The sequence below is a fragment of the Sabethes cyaneus genome, chromosome 1, assembly GCF_943734655.1.
Source record: "Sabethes cyaneus chromosome 1, idSabCyanKW18_F2, whole genome shotgun sequence".
Lineage (NCBI taxonomy): Eukaryota > Metazoa > Arthropoda > Insecta > Diptera > Culicidae > Sabethes > Sabethes cyaneus.
In genome coordinates, this window is record NC_071353.1 from 74,187,075 (window position 1) to 74,210,583 (window position 23,509).

At 38.8% G+C, this 23,509-nt stretch overlaps 1 protein-coding gene across 1 annotated transcript in view; it reads left to right on the plus strand.

Annotated features, from left to right (window-relative positions):
• Window positions 1-23,509, plus strand: part of LOC128745831 (sodium-dependent nutrient amino acid transporter 1) — a 321,231-nt gene that overhangs the window by 245,901 nt on the left and 51,821 nt on the right. The window contains exon 8 of the mRNA XM_053842903.1: window positions 5,294-5,361. Coding sequence (XP_053698878.1) covers window positions 5,294-5,361 — 68 coding nt within the window. The remainder of the gene's footprint in view (window positions 1-5,293; window positions 5,362-23,509) is intronic.

A 23,509-nucleotide genomic window follows, 5' to 3' on the forward strand; every position in this document is an offset into this window, starting at 1 on the left:
GTGAACAAATATATATAGAAGTTATATTGATTTGATAGAAGCCGCACGTATTTCCTTTATTCGTCCCGCTTACCGTAAGTCATTTCTGACAGTTAGTCCACCTCGGTCAGCGATATTCCGCGCTCTTTTTTCGGACTTCACGCTACCAGTTACCAGAGGTGGGCACCGCTAACCGAAATTTTAGCTTCGCTAACAGCTAATTCGCTAAATCAAAACGTTAGCTTCGATAACCGCTAACCGCTAAATCAATCAACAATTTAGCGGAAGCTAACGCTAACCGCTAACAGCTAAATTTGTAAGCACTGTAGAATCAACATTACTTAAGCGAAAAGCGCTGATTTCGGCAATAAAAGATAATTTTTGTTTCAAAGGTAGTAATAAAATTTCAAGTTTTTAGTAAAAATACATTGAAATCAGAATAAAGGGAATTAGCAGAAAATTTGTAAAAAACATATTTTGTTGATAATAATTGTCCTTGGTTGTTGTGAAAACTTCATTGCGTTGATACTTGGCCCAACACTTATGAATTTATTTAACTAGTGATGTTCGAGAAAATTGAAAAATCTCCCTTGATGTTTTCAGTGAATGTAGGAGGCCTCGATTTTTTTTAAATATCGATTTATTTGAGCCCGCGTACAAAAGTAGTCCTCTACGGACTTGAGACAGCAACTTTGTTTACGGAAGTGCACTTGCCGTATTTGAACGAAAGGTATTGCGAACTATTTTTGGCGGAGTACAAACGGATAGCGGAGAGTGGCATAGGCGTATGCACCATGAGTTGTAGTCACTATTTGGAAAAAGTTGGGAGACTACTGTGGGCCGGTCACATCGCAAGGATACCGAACGATTGTGCAGTAAAATCTGTTCTCTACAAGAGCCCCACTGGCACCAGGAATAGAGGGGCCAAACGAGTTAGATGGCTTGACCAGGTTGAAGCCGACTTGCATGTGCCGAGACGCGTAACGATTTGGAAACGAGTAGCCCAGGACCCAGGGGTGACATTGCGATTCTCGTTTCGAGTGATTTTGGTTCGTTTCGACCACGTTAAACGAACGGGCGAAACGAACCAAAATCACTCGAAACGAGAATCGCAATGTCACCCCAGAAGTACAATGGAGAGGAATTCTTGATACGGTAAGAGCCACCCTGGCTCTTGGCTGGTAAAGTACGTACAAAAGTTTGGAATTTGGAACCCTTCAACCGAAGCCTGTGTGATATTTCTCACAAATTTTCCTTCTGCCAAAAAAAAGTTAGCGGTTTATTTAGCGGTACATAAATTTAGCGGAAGCTAACAAAAACGCTAACGGTTATAAAAATTAGCGAAAACGCTAACCGCTAACCAAAATGTTAGCTGAGCTAATTAGCTGTTAGCGGATTAGCGGAATTGTGCCCACCTCTGCCAGTTACAATCTAGAAGAATGACGTCATACCGTTAGAGATAGCACATTCTATCTACCGCTCCTTTTTCTTATGTCTAGGTTACACCACAGATAACAGACATCCAAGCTAGAACAAAAAGCTTCGTAAACCGTGTGTAAAATGACTCTAGCGACATCTAACTGCTTATTGCCACTTGCATTCTCTTAAGTGATTGAAGCGCCCGCTTGCGATACCTGCAGCTGGTGTTGGGCAGAGCTGCCAGATATCCCGCTTTTTTCAGCTTACCACATATTGTACACATATATTATAAATACGGCATGGTTAAAAGATATGTTTATATTAGAAATCAATATAAATCCAAATAGATGAAACAGAATGCACAAAATCATTGTTTCCGTGATTCGGCGTTAAAATTCGATAAAGAATAATTCTTTTAAAAAATATCTGGCAGCTCTGCAAAGTGTTGCTGATATTTTGAGGTTTGTTCATGACAAAAAAGGAAGGAAATATTTTTTCCTTTTGTTTATCTTCCCGTTTAAGATTTCGTGCAAGTGCGAGCAGGCTCTTCCGCGAAACTAAAAAAGGATGTTCAATTCTTTTCGCACTCACACGAAATCTCATTGTGGATTGGCAATGCGTGCGTGATGTCAAAAGTAAAATATTTCCTTCTGTTTTTTTTCTCGCTAATAAGCTAAACATCGATGATTCGCGGTTTTGCTGATATTGTTCAGGCGTGAGAAAAAAAGAGGGAAGTATATTTTTGATTTTTTCGTTACTCACACGTTGACAGTTCGTTACGAGGTTTCCTGTAAGTGCGAGCAGCCACGAAATCTCTTTTACTGCTTTCAACGCGAATTCGTGACTACAAAAGTGAATGAAATTTTCAAGCCTGTTCGCACTTACACGAAAACCCATGCCGAATTGTCAAAACTTGTGGGAAAACAATAGCAAAAATACTTCCTTCTCTTTTTTTCTTACAAAAACCAAACAAATATCAGCAACTTCGTAGTCTCGAATATGTATACAAGAGATCGTGTAGGGTGTAGCATCGTAGTCGCAAATGTGTACCTTATGGGGTTTCCTGTATGAGCGAGCGGGTGTCGATTTCTTTTAATATACACTAGGGCCCCCAGCTATATAGGATTTTGTGTTAGTGTGAGCAGGCTTCAAATTGCTTTTGCGCTCATGTCTTCGAATGAACATTTTAGGTGATCGCAGTGCCACCATACTGCTTATTGCCACTTGCGAAAAACCGTTGCAAGTTTTTACACACGGTCCAAGCCTAGCTTGGATGTCTGTTATCTGTGGTTACACGCTTAACATTTTTTATTACAAAAAGTTTTTAGTCACCTTTTTGTCCGCAAGAGGGTGTTACTTTTGCGTCTCTTCGAATATATATGGGATTTTGCGAAGTGAACTATATTGTTAATATAGATGTGGTACTGGCTTTTGGTCACGGGTTTCGTGCGAAAATATTTATATTTCGTTTATTGTCGACGTTTCGAAGGGTATCCCTTCATCCTCAGGACAGAACGTATGCAAATATTTTCTTTGTCAAGTAATTTGTGTCATTTGTGTATATAAAGTTGTCGGTTTCTCTACAACAGATTTTACCCGGGCACATCGGACACAGATTGAAGAATGATATATATTGATATGATAATATATTGTTAATACAATATATTTGCTTCCCCCTAATCCAACATTCACAAACCACGCGATCAATGACATGCACAGATTGTAGCCGCTCGGTTGGCCTGACCAATCGGGTTTGTTAACTCGGTGGCTTATGCGCCACTCTCCTGAAAGGGACACACCACCGGTCGTGTCGAGTTGCCCGGCTATGATTTTCATTCCGACAGTCAGGTAAACATTGAGCCGGCTAGGCAAAGATAACACCGCGACACATCTAAAGCCAACACTTCAATCGTTTCGCCTTGTACTTGTTCGTGGTTCATTCGGTGCTTAATTTCAATTGTGTATGGCCATATCACAGACACACGTACCTGCGCGCAGGGTTTACCTAGAGGCCGGCAGTTTATGCTGGGAGCGGTTCCGATGAACTAGCTGGGTGCGATCATGCGATGTTAGTGCCTGCGTTTAGCGAATCACTAGCAGCTTGGGCCGCCCAGGGGTAGATCGATGCGAAATACCCAATGCAGTCGAATTCAAATGTCGGTCGATTCTCTGGAAGCGTAGCGTGTGTTGACGGACGCTACGTGGCACTGCGGCTGCGCCGAATGCCGGTCGGACGTTCGGTTTAACTCCCGTCCGTTTCGTTTATGGTCGCATTCGTGTTCCAAAAAGGACTACAGTCCGGAACCTACCGTCTGCGTTCAACAGAATTTCTTAATTAATTTATTCGAAAGAATAATGACTAATTGCTACCTTCAATTTTATTTGATTATCACTCGACAGAACTTTGTATCATTATGCTATCGAAGCAATTAACTATTAACTTAGGCTGTAAATGAAGAAATATACTATTAGCACTCTTAACAATTTCTAATACCACGTTTCATACTAAAAAAGGGGTTATACGAAGACACTACTTCGACGCAGAAGCAGAAGGTTTAAAAGCAATTTTCAGTACAAAATTTTCTTAACTTTCGAATAAAAGTGACCGAATTGAGCTAGGTAGCATAATTTTTATACTAAAGTTAATTTAAGGCATACAGAATTGAAAACTAAAACTGTTTAATAACTCTGTAACAATTCAGATTTGATCGTATGCGCAGGATTTTTTTCTTCAAATATGGTCCTCTATTGTCCCCTGAAATATTTGCACCGAGTTAGCTAACTCCCTGTATATATAAGCATCTTATTAAAGTATACAACCGATTTAATGTCTAAATGTTCTAATTAAATTAAACTATTTTCCACATGTAGAGGAAAAATTTAAATTGCATAAACTAAAATGTGTACGAGATATAGGCCGTATGATTGAAACCGTTTGCTTTACCCTTCCCGTGAAAATGCGCCAAGCGAGAGAAAAGAAAAAAATCTTCTGGGAGAGTTTGATTAGATCACTTTGGCTCAATTTTGATTCATTTGACAGTACCGTATCAGCCGAGCCAAATATAACAATGTTATATATGGGACATTTGTAGAACTAGTTCTAATCTACAATTTTTCTGAACAAAGTTTTGATCTATCATTTGTAGTTACGGTGCTACAACGCTAGTAACTCATCAGTGACTAAATGAACGTTCTTTTAGTCACTAATAAGATACTAGCATTGTAGCACCGTAACTACAAAAGATACAGCAAAGCATTATTCAGTAAAATTATAGATAATAACCTGTTCTTCAAATGTCCCATATCTAACTTTGTCATATTTGGCCCCATTAAGACGGTACTGTCAAATGAATCAAAATTGAGTCAAAGTGATCGAACCATCCCTGCATACGGCCTAATAGTTTCATTTGAACGAATATCAAATTATTCTCAGAGTACTGTAGTTTAGTATCGCAATTCAAATTTACTCTCTACTATTAAGGGGATCGATCAGTACCTGAGAGGGAGAAGCCAACTCAGTGACAGATTGATTGTTTTCGTTTTCTTCTTCTTACATTTGATGCAGAAAATTCAAATAGCAACATTTAAATCAAGTCAGCATGTTTGGGTTTGCGAGGGGTTAGACATTTCATAGCAAATAAATACTTCCCCTGTTTTATTCAATCAAACTAGGGCAGTTCACAGTTACAGTTCTTACCCGGTTTCACCCGACAGTTCGATACACACAACAAACTCAGCTGGCTCCTCTCTCTTTCAGATCAATACGTACAAAACTTTAGGAAATTAAATTAAAAGCCATTATACCGAATTTGTTTGAAATTGTAGATTGTCGATTACAACCTGTGTAATCACTTGAGAAGGAATGACTTATATAACATGATTTTTCCATTTTCAGCTGTTTTCCGTCCTGTTTTTCTTTATGATGTTTGTGCTAGGTCTTGGCTCAGCCGTCGCATTACAAAGGTAATTATGTATACATATAGACTACATATAAACTGTCTTACTTGACAATTAACCATTGGCGGAACTAGCTTTCATTTCTAAGGGGCTATTAAAGCTCCCGGCATTTTTTTCGGCCACTATATTTCCTCGGCATATTAAAATTAAATGCAGATTAACCCTTTGGTGCCCACGGCCGCCTTTTGACGATATACCGCTAGGTATTTAATATATTTCCACGGCAAAACCTCTTTTCCATTGTTTTTCCTAGGACTCGGCAACACTTTGACCTGTTCCAGATTTTGATTTCATAATCTTCCGCTGTGCGCGAAAAAAAGTTATAAAACTTTAAACTTGCAAAAACAAGGAAAACAGCAAAATTTATTATTTTGTTGACCAAACTCGCTATTTTAGTCATGACCTTGAAATGCGGTCAGGCATTTATTAATATTTTTTTTTTTTGAAACGATGATTCTACCATTGATGAAGGGACAGTAAGGGAAAGTAATGAAGGATTTTTTGGGAATGGAGGGGAAAGAGTGGAAAGGAAGGTACTGCGTGTGACGTTGTTCGTCCGAAAGCGTGTTAGTCCGCGTTTCTCAGCGCGGGTCTTCCTAGCTTGCAAGTCGTAAGGGCCTGCATACTGTCGTCGTCCTGAAAGTAAAAACAAGTTAGATTAAAACTTCTCGGTCGGCGGTTTCTACAGTAGGTGGAGGAAGAGGCACAATTTGTGTCTAAAAATAGCCCAACCCATGTCGCTACGTTAATAAGGGGGGTTGTGCAGACTTCTTTTGTCCAGCGCCTCTATGGTTCAAAGGTACACGGATACCAGCGAGCCACACGCCCTGGCAGGTGTTGTGGGTTCAAATCCGGTTATAATTTCTAATTATAGCTTGGTTCGACCCATGCACCTTCCAGCATTGGACAAAAAATAGGAGTCACAGCGACAACTTGTTAAGCGTAGCTACCTATTACCCCCCCCCTCCTTTCCACTTTTCCCCTCCATTCCCAAAAAATCCTTCTTCATTACTTTCCCTTACCGTCCCTTCATCAATTGTAGAATCATCGTTTCAAAAAAAAATACTAATTATTTTGTGTTTCTATTGACGATACAGCTTGTAGCATGGTCATCATTCTGCAATTTTTACGCAGCAAACGCCACTTACGCTCACTGTTCGAAACTGCAGAAATAACGTTTTAGTCCGACGCTTGTATTCAAATATCTCTGTTGCGTTCAAAATTCAGCGCTTTTCAAAACTTGTCCACTAGTTCCGTCTCACCAAAACCGAATCGTGCAAAAGGAGGGAAGCGCGATTGAACCGACATGTGAAAGAACGGGATGATGTCACCAAGCATTTAGAAAGACACGAACGTTGAAGAGTCGTTCTCAAAAGAAAACGTACTTCCGTGAAAAGAATTCGAATGCCAAATTTCTACTCTTTCATTTCGATCCAGATCGTGGAAGAGACTAGCGGTATTTTAGTAGTTACGCGTACGTTACTTTGTAAGTTTTATTTAAATGCGAAAAAGCTTAAATGTTGATGGTAACAAAGTTCCTTTTTGTTAATTACGTAGAAGAATCAGCTAGTGCGGTCGAAAGCTTGGGCAGTGCGGTCCTTCGTCTACGGACGCTTTTTCGTGTGTTGTATGACAGACAAAAAGGTAAGATTATTTTGAAAAAGGTGTGTGCTGGCAAAAATACTTAAAGGCGCCGACAGCCGTCGACGGCTTCTTTTGTCAGATTGTTTTTTTGCTGCGACCGTTTTCTGCCAACCCGCTTCTAGCGACACCTAAGTGGTACCACTTCACAACGCCATCGAAAAGCATCGCCGAATGAACCACGCGCTTCGCTTTATTCTGGAACGCTCAACCCTCGCTAGTGCAACGGCTCAGCACTGCCGCGTCGCCATCGTAGCACCACATTGCCGAACACGCTGGTCAACGCCATCGCGACGACGCCATCATTGCAACGGTCGACACCATTTATTGCAGCTAACTGGCACCTTTATCTCGTTTGCTTTGCGTTGACGAGAGCTAACATCAGGCGGGCTCAGGAGTCGTGGGCCCCACTGACAGCTGAAGAGCTAACTTGTGTGAAGAGTGGTGAATATATGATTTCTCGTTTACACTAACGCTAACATGTTGGCATCGAAAACATGGCTGCCTGCCAGCTACTTGGTTTATTGTCAACAGCAGCAGCCAGAAAACAACTGACCTCACTGACTGAGCTGGTTGAACGGTACCGTGAGTAAACGTGAACGTAAATTTAAAGACTCAACCACACGCACACCTTCTGAAATCTTGCCGCTCGAAGAACGAGCTCCAAAAGTAAAGGAATAGACCTTTGTGCCGTTCTGCATCTATTTTCAGAACGAGCCGAGAGAGACCGCACTGTAGGAAAAGGGGGAAAGAGATAACAAGAGTTAGGCCTAACAATAGAATCTGTTTCTCGGAGATGGCTGAATCGATTCGTTTGCTATTACGCTTATTTAAAAGGTACCTTGTAGATCACTATTGAACTGTTTTGCGGTCCGACGTTTTGTTTAAAAGTTATAAGCAAAAATGTAAACATGATTTTCTCCGGAACTGTTCAACCGATTTCAACAATTTTAGTATCAAATGCAGGCTCTTGCTACTGCAAATTTTTTGGGAGAGTTTTATTGAAAACAATCGAGCAGTTCAAAAGTTATGCTTAAAAATGTGCTTTTTCAAGGTGTCAATTAGTCGAACGTTTCTCAGAGATGGCTAAACCGATTTATGCGCTATTAGTCTCATTTGGTAGGTAATATAGCCTCATAGATCATTATTGATTTGTTTTTTGATTGGATGTTTAATTTGAAAGTTATGAGCAGTCGTGCACAGCATAATAAAATTTACAATTATTCATAACGATTTTAACCAGATAATTAATCAGATTTCAATTATCTTAGTATCAAACGGGAGGCCTTAACGCTGTGAACATATCTACTAAATTTTATTAGAATTGGCCTTAGCAGTCAAAAGTTATTTGAAAAACATTGATGAAATTATTTAAGCAAACTTTACTGATATGAACCAAATAGAAAAAACGCGATCATGTGCTCTTGCGCAAAAATGCTTAATTTTCCAGGTGGTGTGTCTTTGGAAGAGTTTATTTAAAAAATATGGCGCAACTTTCTACACTATTAGAGTGACCGTAAATCTACCTATATTAGGGTGTTACAAATTTTTGTTTTTTTAGATGCGTCCAAAAAAGTACAGTGTCTCTACAAAAGTTGTAGAACACAGTAAAATAAGCAACTTTGCTATACATAGCAACTATCTACCTCTTACTGGTTGCGAAGTGTAACGATTTTTTTAAAAAATGCAGCGAAAATTGAAAAATTGCGATATCGGAAAGCGTCACAATTTAGATATTTAGATTTAGATCGGATGTACGGTTCCGAATATATGTCCGGAACAAGTTCCCGAATATATGAAACTTGAACATAGAAGCACCTTGAATCATAACAATCCCGTCATGCGACACCTCCAAGTACTCGAAATTGCAAAACTAGACCATTGGTAGTCGTATAAAATGTTCAAGTTCGGACACATCTGAACACGTTCGGGAATCACTAGATACAATCGCGGACAAGACACTTCTAACTCTTTCAAAATGTTAAAATAAAACAAATTACTTTTAACTTACACGTCGACCGGTTTCAGGCATCATATGCCTATCTTCAGGACGAGAGCCGATGTCCAACTGATCACTGTGTCGTTATTGTATCATCATCGATGCAACGTCGTAGAGAGACATTTTGTAGGAGTTAGAAGTGTCTTGTCCGCGATTTTATCTAGTGATTGTGGTGCTCTTACGTTGCACAAAAAATTTATTTGTTAAATTACGTTCGGGAATGTTCCGGATCGAGGATCAGTTTCTGAATTGAACTAAAATGCAACATGTGACATCTTTGAGAATTCAAAATTGAAAAAGTAGTTCATTTGTCGTCATATAAAGTATCCAGGATTACATTGGCCACAGCCGGACACGTTCTAGGAATGTTCCGAATACATCCAGGAAAACGGCCAGTTTCTAACTTAAACCAAACCCAGAATGCGACCCCGCCATTAACTCAAAAGAACACATTACAAATTAAAGGAAGACATTTTTTGATTCCTTTGAAATATACAAATCTATCAGTATATTAAATAGACATGTATTGATGATAACTACCATAGTGTTATAAAAGTTGAATAATGTTCCGAAGACGTGTCGAATTCTAACTTAAATGACAAATGAGGTGGTATAACAAAGGTTCGTTTCACCAATAGGTGGATTAAATCGGGTTTTACCTTTGTTATACTATAACAAAGGTTTAAAAATTGGTCGAAAAACACGAAATTGATCCGAGATCCGGAGGGCCAAGTCACATATACCAATCGATAGGGTTCGACGATTTGAGCAAAGTCTGTGTGTGTGTGTGTGTGTGTGTGTGTGTGTGTGTGTGTGTGTGTGTGTGTGTGTGTGTGTGTGTGTGTGTGTGTGTGTGTGTGTGTGTGTGTGTGTGTGTGTGTGTGTGTGTGTGTGTGTGTGTGTGTGTGTGTGTGTGTGTGTGTGTGTGTGTGTGTGTGTGTGTGTGTGTGTGTGTGTGTGTGTGTGTGTGTGTGTGTGTGTGTGTGTGTGTGTGTGTGTGTGTGTGTGTGTGTGTGTGTGTGTGTGTGTGTGTGTGTGTGTGTGTGTGTGTGTGTGTGTGTGTGTGTGTGTGTGTGTGTGTGTGTGTGTGTGTGTGTGTGTGTGTGTGTGTGTGTGTGTGTGTGTGTGTGTGTGTGTGTGTGTGTGTGTGTGTGTGTGTGTGTGTGTATGTATGTAATGATTTTTTCTATCGCCTGTTTCTCAGAGATGGCTGAACCGAATGGTTCGCTATTACTTTTGTTTGAAAGGTATTATTGTCTAGTAGATCACTATTGAGTTGTTTCGTGATACGACGTTTCGTTTAAAAGTTATAAGCAAAAATGTGAAAAATACGTGACACGGGTTTCTTCGGAACTGCATGACCGATTTCAACGATCTTAGTTTCAAATGAAAGCCCTTATTAAAGCTAAATTGTTCAGGAATTTTTAATTGAAAACAAACAAGTAGTTTAAAAGTTATGCCTGTTTTGACAAGGTAATAATTATTGCCTGTTTCTTAGAGATGGCCAAACCGATTTATGCGCTATTAGTCTGATTTGAAAGATAATATATCCTAATAGATCACTATTGAATGGTTTTTTAATTGGACGTTTAATTTGAAAGTTATGAGCAACCGTATACACCACACCAAAATTAACAATAATTTATAATGATTTTAACCAAGAAAATTTACCTAATTTCAATTATTTTAATATCAAACGAGAGGTTTTGACACTACGAATATATATGCAAAATTGCATAAAAATTGGTTTCACCGGTTAAGGGGGCATAGTACTTTTTCAATTTATAAAAATCGAATTTTTTTTTATTGATTATTTCGAAAGATTAACATTTTGACCATATGTGTTTCAAGTCATTTCGATGAATTCCAAAAATTGACAAAGTTACAGCTATTTGTACCGCGCATGTCTGGAGCGATTACACAGCGAATAAAAACTTCAACGTCGTTTTTCTCGAAACCAGGTTTTGAAAGTCGGTACCATAAATATCTCAAGAACGGCTGAAGCAATTCTCACGATTCTTTTTTTGTTTCAAAGCTAACAAAATTATCTAGTGTTTGACCCATCCATTTTTCGATATTACAATTTTTGTATTTTTAAGAAATGTTAAAAGTCAATTTTTTCGGCTAAAAACCTTACTTTTATGTTTGAATGTCCGCCATTTTGTAATGCGTTCGAATTTTAAAAGAAGGATGGGTCAAACACGAGATAATTTAATATACTTTCAAGTCGTTTTGGAATTTTTCAATTCGGATAAGCCCCCCAGCGCCAATCCATGGTACCGCAAATCATGTTTTTCCGAATGATCATGTTCAAGGAGCCGTAGGGGAGAGGGAAAGAGGTTCACATATGCAAACAAAACTGCAAATATTAGTATAAAGTGCAATGTTTAGCAAGCAATAAACCCGAAAAAATATTTGAAATAAGGCAAAAAATATGGTGTAAAAACTACAAGGTATACAGCCCTAAGGGTTGTACGAAAGGGTGACGTAGGACTATATCAGATCATCAGATCAAAGAATAAAGTAAACTGCATTTCTGGCATATGTATGTTTATAAGAATCTGTGAGTGCTGTTGTTTAAGTGAATGTTTAAAAGAGAAGAGTGAAATATTCAGATTCAATTCTTCATGCCATGGCAGGCTATGAAAATACGTGGACGGGGTTGCATAAATACAACGCCTGCAACCTTTCAGACATAGAGATTTCTTTTAGAAATCACTTGTGTGCATCATAAAGGTTGAAATGGTATTGAATGACCAGCCCACGGATTATTGTATTGAATATGATTATGCGTAGCTTGATTTGTTTCAATAATCTTACTTTAACTCGCATGAGGCCTTTAAAAGGGCCATTGGTTAAAAATAACATTAAAGCCAAAGCACGTTCATCGCAAATATGACGTGCCATTCGAATGTTCTTCTCTTTTGACATAAATGGCAACAAGCACGTAAGTTAGCGGCGTCGATTCACTGTCTTTTGCTTCGAGAAGTTTTTACTAGTTTACTTTTACAGTTTACCGCTTGTTACAAAGCAGAAAATATGGCACATACGCAAAAATTTCTGTTTTATTTGTATAAGAGTCCTTATCCTCCTACCACAAAAACCCCACATGCCAAATTTTGGTTCCATTTGCTTAATTAGTCCTCGAGTTATGAGGAAATTTACGTTTCATTTGTATTGGAGCCAACCCTCTTAGAAGAAGGAGTCTCAGTACGCCATAGAAGAACATCTTTCCTCGAAAAACCCCCACATGACAATTTAGTTCCTTTTGCTTGATTAATTTTCGAATTATGAGGAAATGTGTTTATTTTTTGTATGGGAGTCACCCCCCCCCCCCCCCCTGCTAAAAAAGGTCTCAATTGACCATAAAAAAGTTCTTGCCTTCCAAAGCCCCCACATGCCAAATTTGATTCCATTTGCTTGATTAGTTCCAGAGTTATGAGGAAATTTGTGTTTCATTTATATGGGAGCCCCCGCCCCTCCTTTTAGAAGGGGAAGGGGTCTCAGTACACCATACAAAAAATTCTTACCTTCAAAAACCCCCACATGTCAAATTTGATTCCATTCGTTAGATTAGTACTCGAGTTATGAGGAAATTTGTATATTATTTGTATAGGAGCCCCCCCACCTCCTAAAGAGGGGAGGGGTCTCAATTTACCATAGAAAAAATTCTTCCCAGTCTGAAACCCCCACATTCCAAATTTGGTTCTATTTGCTTGATTAGTTCTAGAGTTATGAGAAAATGTGTATTTAATTTATATGGGAGCCCCTCCTTTTAGAAGGGGAAGAGGTCTCAGTACACCTTAGAAAGAAATCCTGCCTTCTGAAACTCCCACATGCCAAATTTGGTTCCATTTGCTTGATTAATTCTCGAGTTTTGAGGAAGTTTGTGTTTCATTTGTATAGGAACCCCCCTTTTACGCCCTCCTTAAAATTGTTCTCTTATCACCCTATAAAATTGCTGGTCATTTTATCTATCCAACGACATATAAATTATTCAGTTTCGTTCAGTAGTTTAGTAGTTACTAGCATTTGAAATCTTTCAATCAAACGTTACACTTCTATTTTAATTTTCACAAAGTGCTACCCAGTCCCAGTATAGCAAACAAAGACGTAGTCCTACGTCAAAAGTACTATGCCCCCTTAAAAGATATTAACCCTCGAACACTCGCGCCAACTTTTATAACACAATTAGCTGACCCGACAAACTTCGTATTGCCACAAATTAACCTGTGTTGTACATAAATCATGAATCTCGGATGATCTTTGTCACAATCTCGAATTTTGCAAGCCCCCCAGTGGGCGGCGCTTCCGACGGCGGGTCACCGGCAACACTTGCGACCGTCTCGTCCTGAATGATCTAGTGTTACTATAGATAGTTTTTGTGGTCTGATTTGACTAATGTTTTATGGAAGAGTCTCGAATTTCTCGAGTTCGATTAGTTTTTGAGTTTCGCAAAAATTTCTGTTTTATTTGTATGAGAGTCCATATCTCCCTACCACAGGGGTGAGAGGTCTTTAACTTTCGTAAAATGAATTCAAGACTCCAAAATCTCCCACATGCCAAATTTGGTTCCATTTGCTTGATTAGTTCTCAAGTTATAAGGAAATTTGAATTTCATTTGTATGGGAGCTCCCCTCTTAAAAGGGGAAGGGGTCGTAATTCACCATAGAAAAAATTTCTGCCATCTAAAACTCCCACATGCCAAATTTGGTTCCATTTGATTGATTAGTTCTCGAGATAAGAGGAAATTTGCACTTCATTTGTATGGAAGCCCACCCTCTTAAAGGGGAGATGGGCCATAACTCGCTTTCTAAAGAAGAGAGGGGTCTCAATTCACCATAGAAAAAAATCTTGCGTCCAAAACCACTTACAAGTCAAATTTGATTCCATTTGGTTGATTAGTTCTCGAGTTATGAGGAAATTTGTTTTTCATTTGTATAGGAGCCCACCCCCTCTTAAAGTGGGGAAATCCATAGAAAATATACCATAGAAAATATTCTTGCCTACAAAAACACCCACATGATAAATTTGGTTCCATTTGCTTGATTAGTTCTAGAGTTATGAGAAAATTTGTATTTCGTTTGTATGAGAGCCCCCCCTCTTAAAAAGGTAAGGGCTCCTAATTCATCATAGAAAAAATGGTTGCATCCAAAAACACCCACATGCCAAATATGGTTCCATTTGCTTGATTAGTTCTCGAATTATGAGGAAATTTGTATTTCATTTGTGTAGAAGCACCCCCTCTTAAAGTTGGGAGGGGTCCTAATTCACCATAGAAAATATTTTTGCCTCCAGAAACCTCCACATGCCAAATTTGGTTCTATTTGCTTGATTAGTTCTCGAGTTATGAGGAAATTTGTATTTCATTTGTATAGGAGCCCCCCCTCCTAAAGTGGGTAGGGATCCCAATTCATCATAGAAAAAAATTTTGTCTCCAAAAACACCAACGTGCCAAATTTGGTTCCATTTGCTTGATTAGTTCTCGAGTTATGAGGAAATTTGTATTTCGTTTGTATAGGAGCCCCCCCTCTTAAAGTTGGGAGGGGTCCTAATTCACCATAGAAAATATTCTTGCCCTCGAAAACTTTCACATGCCAAATTTGGTTTCATTTGCTTGATTAGCTCTCGAGTTATGAGGAAATTTGTATTTCATTTGTACAGGAGCCCTCCGTCCTAAAGTGAGGAGGGGTCCCAGTTCATCATAGAAAAAATTGTTGTCTATAAAAACACCCACGTGTCAAATTTGGTTCCATTTGCTTAATTAGTTCTCGAGTTATGAGGAAATTTGTATTTCGTTTGTATAGGAGCCCCCCCTCTTGAAGTGGGAAGGGGTTCTAATTCACCATAGAAAATATTCTTGCCCTAGAAAACTTTCACATGCAATATTTGGTTCCATTTGCTTGATTAATTCTAGAGTTATGAGGAAATTTGCATTTCATTTGTATAGGAGCCCCCCTTCCTAAAGTGGGAAGGGGTCCCAATTCATCATAGAAAAAAAATTTGTCTCCAAAAACACCCACGTGCCAAATTTTGTTCCATTTGCTTGATTAGCTCTCGAGTTATGAGGAAATTTGTATTTCGTTTGTATAGGAGCCCCCCCTCTTAAAGTTGGGAGGGGTCCTAATTTACCATAGAAAATGTTCTTGCCCTCGAAAACTTTCACATGCCAAATTTGGTTTCATTTGCTTGATTAGCTCTCGAGTTATGAGGAAATTTGTATTTCATTTGTATAGGAGCCCCCCCTCCTAAAGTGAGGAGGGGTCCCAGTTCATCATAGAAAAAATGTTTGTCTCCAAAAACACCAACGTGTCAAATTTGGTTCCATTTGCTTGATTAGTTCTCGAGTTATGAGGAAAATTGTGTTTCTTTGGTACAGGAGCCCCCCCTCTTAAAGTGGGGAGGGGTCCTAATTTACTATAGAAAATATTCTTGCCCTCGAAAACCAATTTGGTTCCAGTTGCTTGATTAGTTCTCGAGTTATGAGGAAATTTGTATGGAAGCCCCCCCTTTTAAATAGGAGAGGAGTTATAATTCCCCTTATAAAGAGGGGAGGGGTCTCAATTTACCATAGAATAAATTCTTGTCACCGGAAACACCCACATTCCAAATTTTGTTGTATTTACTTGATTAGTTGTCGAGTTATGCAGAAATTTGTGTTTCATTTGTATGGGAGCCCCCCCTCTTAGTGGGGGGAGGGGTTTCTAACCATCACTAAAACCTTTCCTGGCCCCAAAAAACCTCTACATGCATATTTTCATGCCGATTGGTTCAGTAGTTTTCGATTCTATAAGGAACATACAGACAGACAGACAGAAATCCTTCTTTATAGGTATAGATAGATTACTCGCGCGCACAATAGCCCCAAACCAAAGAAAACGTGTGCACTAGAGTTTTGACTGGGAGAACTTGGTTTTAGGTTTATCGAACCTTTGGAAGAGTTTCTTGAAATTGAAAGCTCTATCGTCTGGTGGAATTTAAATTTTGATTAATCCCCCTAAAAGTGAAATAAAAAAAATATTTTTCTTCAGTGTCAATATAACACATTGATGTGTTCTGCAAAGTTATAGAGCATATAATTACAAGAAATTTTGCTAAAGACAGTAACCTTCTATCTCTGCAGCGAAGCTAGAAATATCTTATTTATTGTATATGAATTTGTAAAATCAATTTTTCTATTTTTCCTCTTTTTGTAATTGTTGTATGACTTTTTCATGTATAACAAAATTGTACAAATAGTAAAAATACACAACTTTGCTGAAAATAGTATACCTCTATGTTTGCTTGTTTAGGATCTGTGGAACTTTGATTATAAAAAATACCCTAATTTTGACTCGACTACCAGCAGACGGATACATTTTAATCATTTTACATTTGTTGATAGTTTTGCTGCATAAATTTTCCCAACAATTTAAATTATTAATGCATTGAATAATTATGATATTTTGCTCACAGTAAGTTTGTTGAAGAATATACGTTAGTTAAACTACGATTTGTAACTTTATAACAATATGGCGTTGAAAAACCTACACGTGTTGTATAAAATACAATAGCGTGAGTTAATAAAAATTGATGAAAATTATTTAAGAAAACTCTATTGATGTGATTCAAATAGAATGGCATTACAGGAAACTATGCATAGTACAAAAACCTATAAACTAGATCTTTACTAGACAATGTATATGCTAAAGGATAAGATTTCCACTTACAACTTACTTTTATTTTCATTTACTCAGATTAATAACAACTTACTTATCCTTACTCGGCAATTTCATGAAAAAGGATCTATCAAAATTTAAAAGTGTTCCTATTTTGTTCAAATTTTGGAAACTTATTCAATTTTCAAAAATTTTATGTAAACCAACGCACTACGCAACGATAACCAATAGATGAATTATGTTTCGAAGACGTGTCGATTTCTATCTCAAATAGCAAGTAAGACCGTATAACAAAGGTTCCTTTCACCACTATGTATTAAATCGGGTTTTTTCCTCTCCGCTTGGCTGGCGGAAAACAGTCACACTATTACCCTGAAGCGAGGAGAGAAAATAGGGAGATATTTGTCGGTGATGATATTGTGCTTTGCAGCAGTAGCTGGATTAATCCAGATTATTTTTTCTAATGCCAATCAAGGGCATGGTGTGTTGCTATCTCTTTCCCATGTAGGAGTGAAGAGAGCAACTTGCAAATGGTCCTCGGTAAAAGGGAATTTCCAGCAAATTTTTTGGTTCTTGTCAAAATTAACATTTTGGTACCTATGCGTGGGACATCGAAAATGTATGAATTTGACAGCCACTTCACCCCGTAGATGCCAATGTATATGACAAAACAAAACAGCAACATTGCAGTTGTTACTCTTTCTCTTTCTCACTCACTGTATTCGCATTATCGCACTTTTTGTGCCAGTCGCACTTTTAGACTGCGGTGTCCAGTAAGGTACAAAATGCGGGATAACGTTCTGTTTATAGATTCTGTCTTCTTAGAACCGGTAAGGCGGTCGTTGTCTTCGCTAAAGGTAATATAGGCATCATCTGGACGCGGGTAGATTAACGTACCAGGTGTGCAAATCAACCGTTCCTTTACGCGATTCGGGAGCCATCTTCCACAATCTGCCCTGAGGTTACGTTTCGTGCCAGGAAACCTTAACCAAGCGAGTGGTTCTCTTTCAGAGGTGGCGCTTAAGCCACGTGACTCGTCTAAAACGGCCTGAAGAGCTTTGGTGAACGGGAGAGAAATCGCGGGCAAGCTGCCCATGTTATAAGCTTCAATCAATCCTTGAATTAACGGAAAGATTCGAAAAATCTGTGGGGTTGTGCACAAGACACGACCGCATAGATGACGTAGGACTACGTAAATCTCTTTGTTGCGATAGTAGGATGTATCCAAGTATGTAATAATACGATTCTTCATGTATACAACCTACATACGCTACGTTTATCAAAGTAGTAACATTGTATACGTTCCAACCTCAAACGATTTTGGAGTTATATCCATCAATAGGACACCGCCTCTAGTTGCTCATAATAAATAACAGAAGTTGGCGCAAGTGTTTCATCATGCGCCATACGTGAGAGTATGCTTGAAACTATCAATGTTTCCCTGTTGAATACAACAGATGTCGTTACTTCGTGACACATATTGTACATTTGCGTAGCAGCTGAATTTTGCGCGACAATCAATTCACTGAACACAACAACCTCATGCATCTCAGTTTCTTTTATGTTTATCGCTAATCGCAATATAACCTTTTACACCTGAAACAATAAATAGTTGGTAAACATTGTTTTTATTTATTGCGTTCGTGCTGCGAAATTTAATTTTTTCGAATTGAAATGTCGCAAACATATCAGCTCCTGGCTATCGGCCAGGCTTTTCATAAAGCCCTATAAATGTATCAGGTACAGAGTAACTGTACCACAAATAAAATATGATTTTTTTTAGGTAGGTAAACATAAATAAGTGAGAAATTTTGATTTAACTACCACTAGAAAAGCACCATTTCTTGAAAAGTAACGGTTCGTAAGGTGTCCTATTGATTGAATTTATTTTATTAAAACGAATCGAAGTCACACTAAACCAAAAAGTAAATAAATTTTAATGATATGTTTCTACGTTGAATAGTGCTTTTCCTCTGGTAATCGGTAGACAGTACGCGCGAGTTTTCAAAAAGCTGAAAAATTTGCGCAAAACTTTTCTGCAGTTACAAAAGAAGAACACTGATAATAAAGCATTTACAAGCTGCAGACGTTTTGGAAGTGGCAGAAAATGTCGGCCGTGACCAGAAATTTACTCCCGCCATTTGTTGGTCGTCCACAACGGCGAAAAGTTCAACTTTTCCCTCGTTGCCTGTGTTACTATGGTATTAACTGGGCAAGAAAATATAATAAACTCTTCAATCGTTGTGTGATCCTTAAAAGGACCGATTGTTTGATTATCATAACTCTAGCTTATAATAAACTTGCACTAACGCACCTAACGTAATTCTCTTTTCGGTAAATAGGAGTACCGATAACCGCTAACCAGGCACTGCTTGTTGTAACGGACCAGCCGGAAAGCCTCGGCAGCTATGCGTTCGACGAAGCCGTTCGTGTATGATCATGAATCACGATGAAATACCAGTCCAGGTAGCCAACTGCAAGTGACGTGGCATAATTCTACTCGTTTTGTTGTCGCGAGCAGCATATTTCCTGCAAATTCCAGAACTTCAGAAGCCAGATATTCCATCACGGCAGCGAGACGAGTGCTACTTTCATACAGCATACTTTCTTTTCCTCAGCAGCCGATGAACACGACCAACTGACGACGATGTGCACCGTAAGGCAAACAATGTTTCAAATACAACCTTTAAAATTATGCCACGGATGTGACTCGAAAGCTGCCTGTCCTATGTGTGGCAAGCTAGCTGCTTGCCGATGTGTCGCCAACGAAAGCCGCTGACCGACTGACGATGCGCAGTAAAAGGCATAGCAGCCAAAACCATATCGTTCACTGACGGATGAGTCGATGGATTCTTCGGTTTGTTGGCGTCTCGCTTGGTGAATTTGGATGTCTTCGTTGCCTTATTCGGGGAAGCAGCAACAGCTGAAGCTCAACAATTTTCGATCGGATTCTATAGGGCGTAAATTAAATACAATCATTAGGAAGCTTAACCCACAGCTCATATCCATTATATTTCTGTCATCCGTGCTAAGGAAGCACTGACGAGAGAAGGCAAAAATATGAAAATATTTCAATTTTTCAATGACGCGCATTGAAAATCATTAGTTTTCTCTATTTTCAATATTTTCCAAATTGATTTTCCGAGCAATTGGTGTAAATATCTTGGAAATCTATTGAAAATTGACTGAATTATAAGCCGGAGCGTGAAAATGCATTTTCACTTTGATGACGTCATTTCCAACAACCAATCACGAACCGAGAATTCTGGTAAAACATAAGTTCATTATTTTCAATTTTTCAATAGTTCAACATCAAGAATGCATACTTTTCTTCATTTGGGCCAATTCTTAGAAGATTTTCCAATCGATTGGTGTAAGAATATTGAAAATCGATAGGGAAACCACTAAGCTATTAGCGTTCAAAACCTGACCACTTTTCGAGAAAGATGTTTTGGAATGACACCCTATTCCAGCTACCTTCCTGAAAGACGTAGTCCTACGTCAAAAATTACTAGTGGATAGCAAATGTGTTAATCTTTGAGGTGTGTATAAGTTTTACCTTTATTTATTGTCGAATATAGATGAGTCATTCCATCTCAAACGTACACAAAAATCGAAAAAATTGGATCCGACCATCAGCGATTTCAACCAAAGTTGGCATACCTTTAGATTTGCTATGGACAAACTAAGCTAGACTCGTTTTCAAATGAGCGGTAGATGGCGACCATACGGTAATTGTTCATTCCGACCCCACAACCATTTTCCCAAAGTTTTATGTCGATTGATCAATCCCCCTAGCAGTGGCGATACTTCCTTTTTAACAGATTTTCAAAAAAAGTTATTTTTCGAGATCAAATATCTCTGAAACAGCTTGATGTGCTACTATGGATTTTTGGCCGCGCAATCGAAAGGTGTTATCAGTTTTCATCTAATTTGTCAATATCATACATTTTTTTGCAATTTAAAACAAAAAAGGCGAATATCTCAAAACATCCCCAATTTTATTTTCCAATAAATATGACTCAAAATGTTGGCCAGAAAATTCTACATAAGAATCAATTAACTAGAAAAAACAATATTGGTAGTTTGGGAGATATGGCGTTTTGAATATCTGGGGCATGCGTAATTCTATTTGAATTGTTAGTGAAAATATGTTTAAACACGTCTACTTAAAGCTTCCGGACATTTTCATGATTAGATAATGTATTTTAATGAAAAACATGCATATTCAACATAGAATCAGCATAATAAATTTTGATGTTCTGGATGCATTTGTATCTATACCTATAAAAATGGATTTCTGTCTGTCTGTCTGGATGTTCCTTTAGAATCGAAAACTACTGAACCAATCGGCGTGACAATTTGCATGTAGCGGTTTTTAGGGCCAGGGAAGGTTCTTATGATGGTTAGGGACCCCTTCCCCCGCTAAGAGGGGGGTTCCCATACAAATAAAACACAAATTTCTGCATAACTCGAGAACTAATCAAGCAAATGGAACAAAATTTGGCATGTGGGTGTTTTTGGAGACAAGAATTTTTTCTATGGTGAATTGAAACTCCTCTCCTCTTTAGAAGGGGAATTATGACTCCTCTCCCCTTTAAGAGGGGGGCTTCCATACAAACGAAATACAAATTTCCTCATCAACTCGATAACTAATCAAGCAAATGGAACCAAATTTGGCATGTGAAGGTTTTTGGAGGCAAGAATTTTTTCTATGATGAATTAGGACCCCTCCCTACTTTAGGAGTGGGGGCTCCTATACAAATAAACTAATTTCCCAAGGGGTCGGTCACTCGGCACAGCCGTTTTTATGTTAGGCGACTTGAAACGAGCCGAACTGTGCCGGTGCTGTACCGAAAGTGCCGAACTGCAAGATTTGTTAAATTCGTTAAAATCTGATAGATCTGGCAACCGTGCGAGATGATTTTGACAACTGGCAGTGCTCCCATTTCATATGTAAAATTGAACCGGAGGTGTGTAAAACCCTATAAATGTTATTTTTTATAAGGCTTTAGAGAAGTGCCGCTTGATATCTCTGCAGTGCCGGGGCACTATGTGCTGAGTGTCCGACCCCTTGTAATTTCCTCATAATTCGAGAACTAATCAATCAATTGGAACCATATTTGGTGGTTTTGGAGGCAAGAATTTTTTCTATGATGAATTAGGACCCCTTACCTTTTTAGGAGGGGGGAGGGCTCCCATGCAAATGAAATACAAATTTCCTCATAACTTCAGAACTAATCAAGCAAATGGAACCAAAATGTAGCATGTGGGTGTTTTTGCTGGCAAATTTTTCTTCTATGGTGGATTGAGACCCCTCCCATCTTTAGGAGGGGAATTATGACTCCTCTCTCCTTTAAGAGGTAGGGCTTCCATACAAATGAAATACAAAATTCCTTATAACTAGAGAACTAATCAAGCAAATAGAACCAAATTTGGCATGTGAAGGGTTTTGGAGGCAGAAATTGTTCTACGATGGTTTAAGACCCTTTACCCCTGTGGTAGGGGGATAAGGACTCGCAAACAAATAAAACAGAAATTTTTGCGTAACTCAAAAACTAATCAAACTCGAGAAATTTTAGACTCTTTCATAAAACATTTGTCAATAATAAGACCCCCGGAAACTGTCAATAGTAACATTAGATGATCCAGGGCGAGATGAACACAGGCCGCAAGTGTTGCCGGCGACCTGCCGTCGGAAGCGCCGGCCACTGTGGAGGGGGGGGGGGCAGCTCCCGTAGAGATCACCTCTATCTAGGTTTATTTATTTTCCTAAATCTACTGACCTCTATTACTTTCCTTCAGTTGGGTCACCCCCGCGAAATGATACTTCCTACGAAAAGATTTTCCGTGAAATGGTATATCCCGCGTAAGGTTTTTCGCGAAATGGTATTCTGCGAAATTCTATATTCCGCGTTATGGTCAACCGAGAATTGGTGTTCCGAAAAATGGTACTCGGCGAAATGGTTTGTAATGATGGCGAATGTTTAAATGCTATCCGCTTTATTTTATTAGGCTAAGGAATGGGGGGAGTTGTTTTCTATTTTGCTGTGAGGAAAATTTGTATATTAAAACACCCATGAACTCCTTAGAAACTTGCAAAACGCGAGATTGTGATAAAGGCCATCCGAGATTCAGGATTTATGTACAACACAGTTTGTCGGGTCGGCTAGTATCTTATATATAAAAATGGATTTCTGTCTGTCTGTCTGTCGGGATGTTCCTTATAGGATCGAAAACTACTAAACCGATCGGCGTGAAAATTTACATGTAGGTATTTTTGGGGCCGGGGAAGGTTCTTATGGTAGTTAGAGACCCCTCCTCCCACTAAGAGGGGGGGCTCCCATACAAATGAAACACAAATTTCTGCATAACTCGAGAACTAATCAAGCAAATGCATCAAAATTTGGCATGTGGGTGTTTTAGAAGACAAGAATTTTTTCTATGGTAAATTGAGACCCCTCCCATCTTTAGAAGGGGAATTATAACTCCTCTCCTCTTTAAGAGGGGGGGGGGGGGCTTCCATACAAATGAAATACAAATTTCCTCATAACTCGATAACTAATCAAGCAAATGGAACCAAATTTGGCATGTGAAGGTTTTTGGAGGCAAGAATTTTTTCTATGGACATTAGGACCCCTCCCCACTTTAGGAGGGGGGCTCCTATACAAATGAAATACAAAATTCCTCATAATTCGAGAACCAATCAAGCAAATGGAACCAAATTTGACATGTGAAGGTTTTTGGAGCCAAGAATTTTTTCTGTGGTGAATTAGGACCCCTTACCTTTTTAGGACGGGGGGAGGGGGCTCCCTGTGGTAGGGGAATAAAGACTCTCATACAAATAAAACAGAAA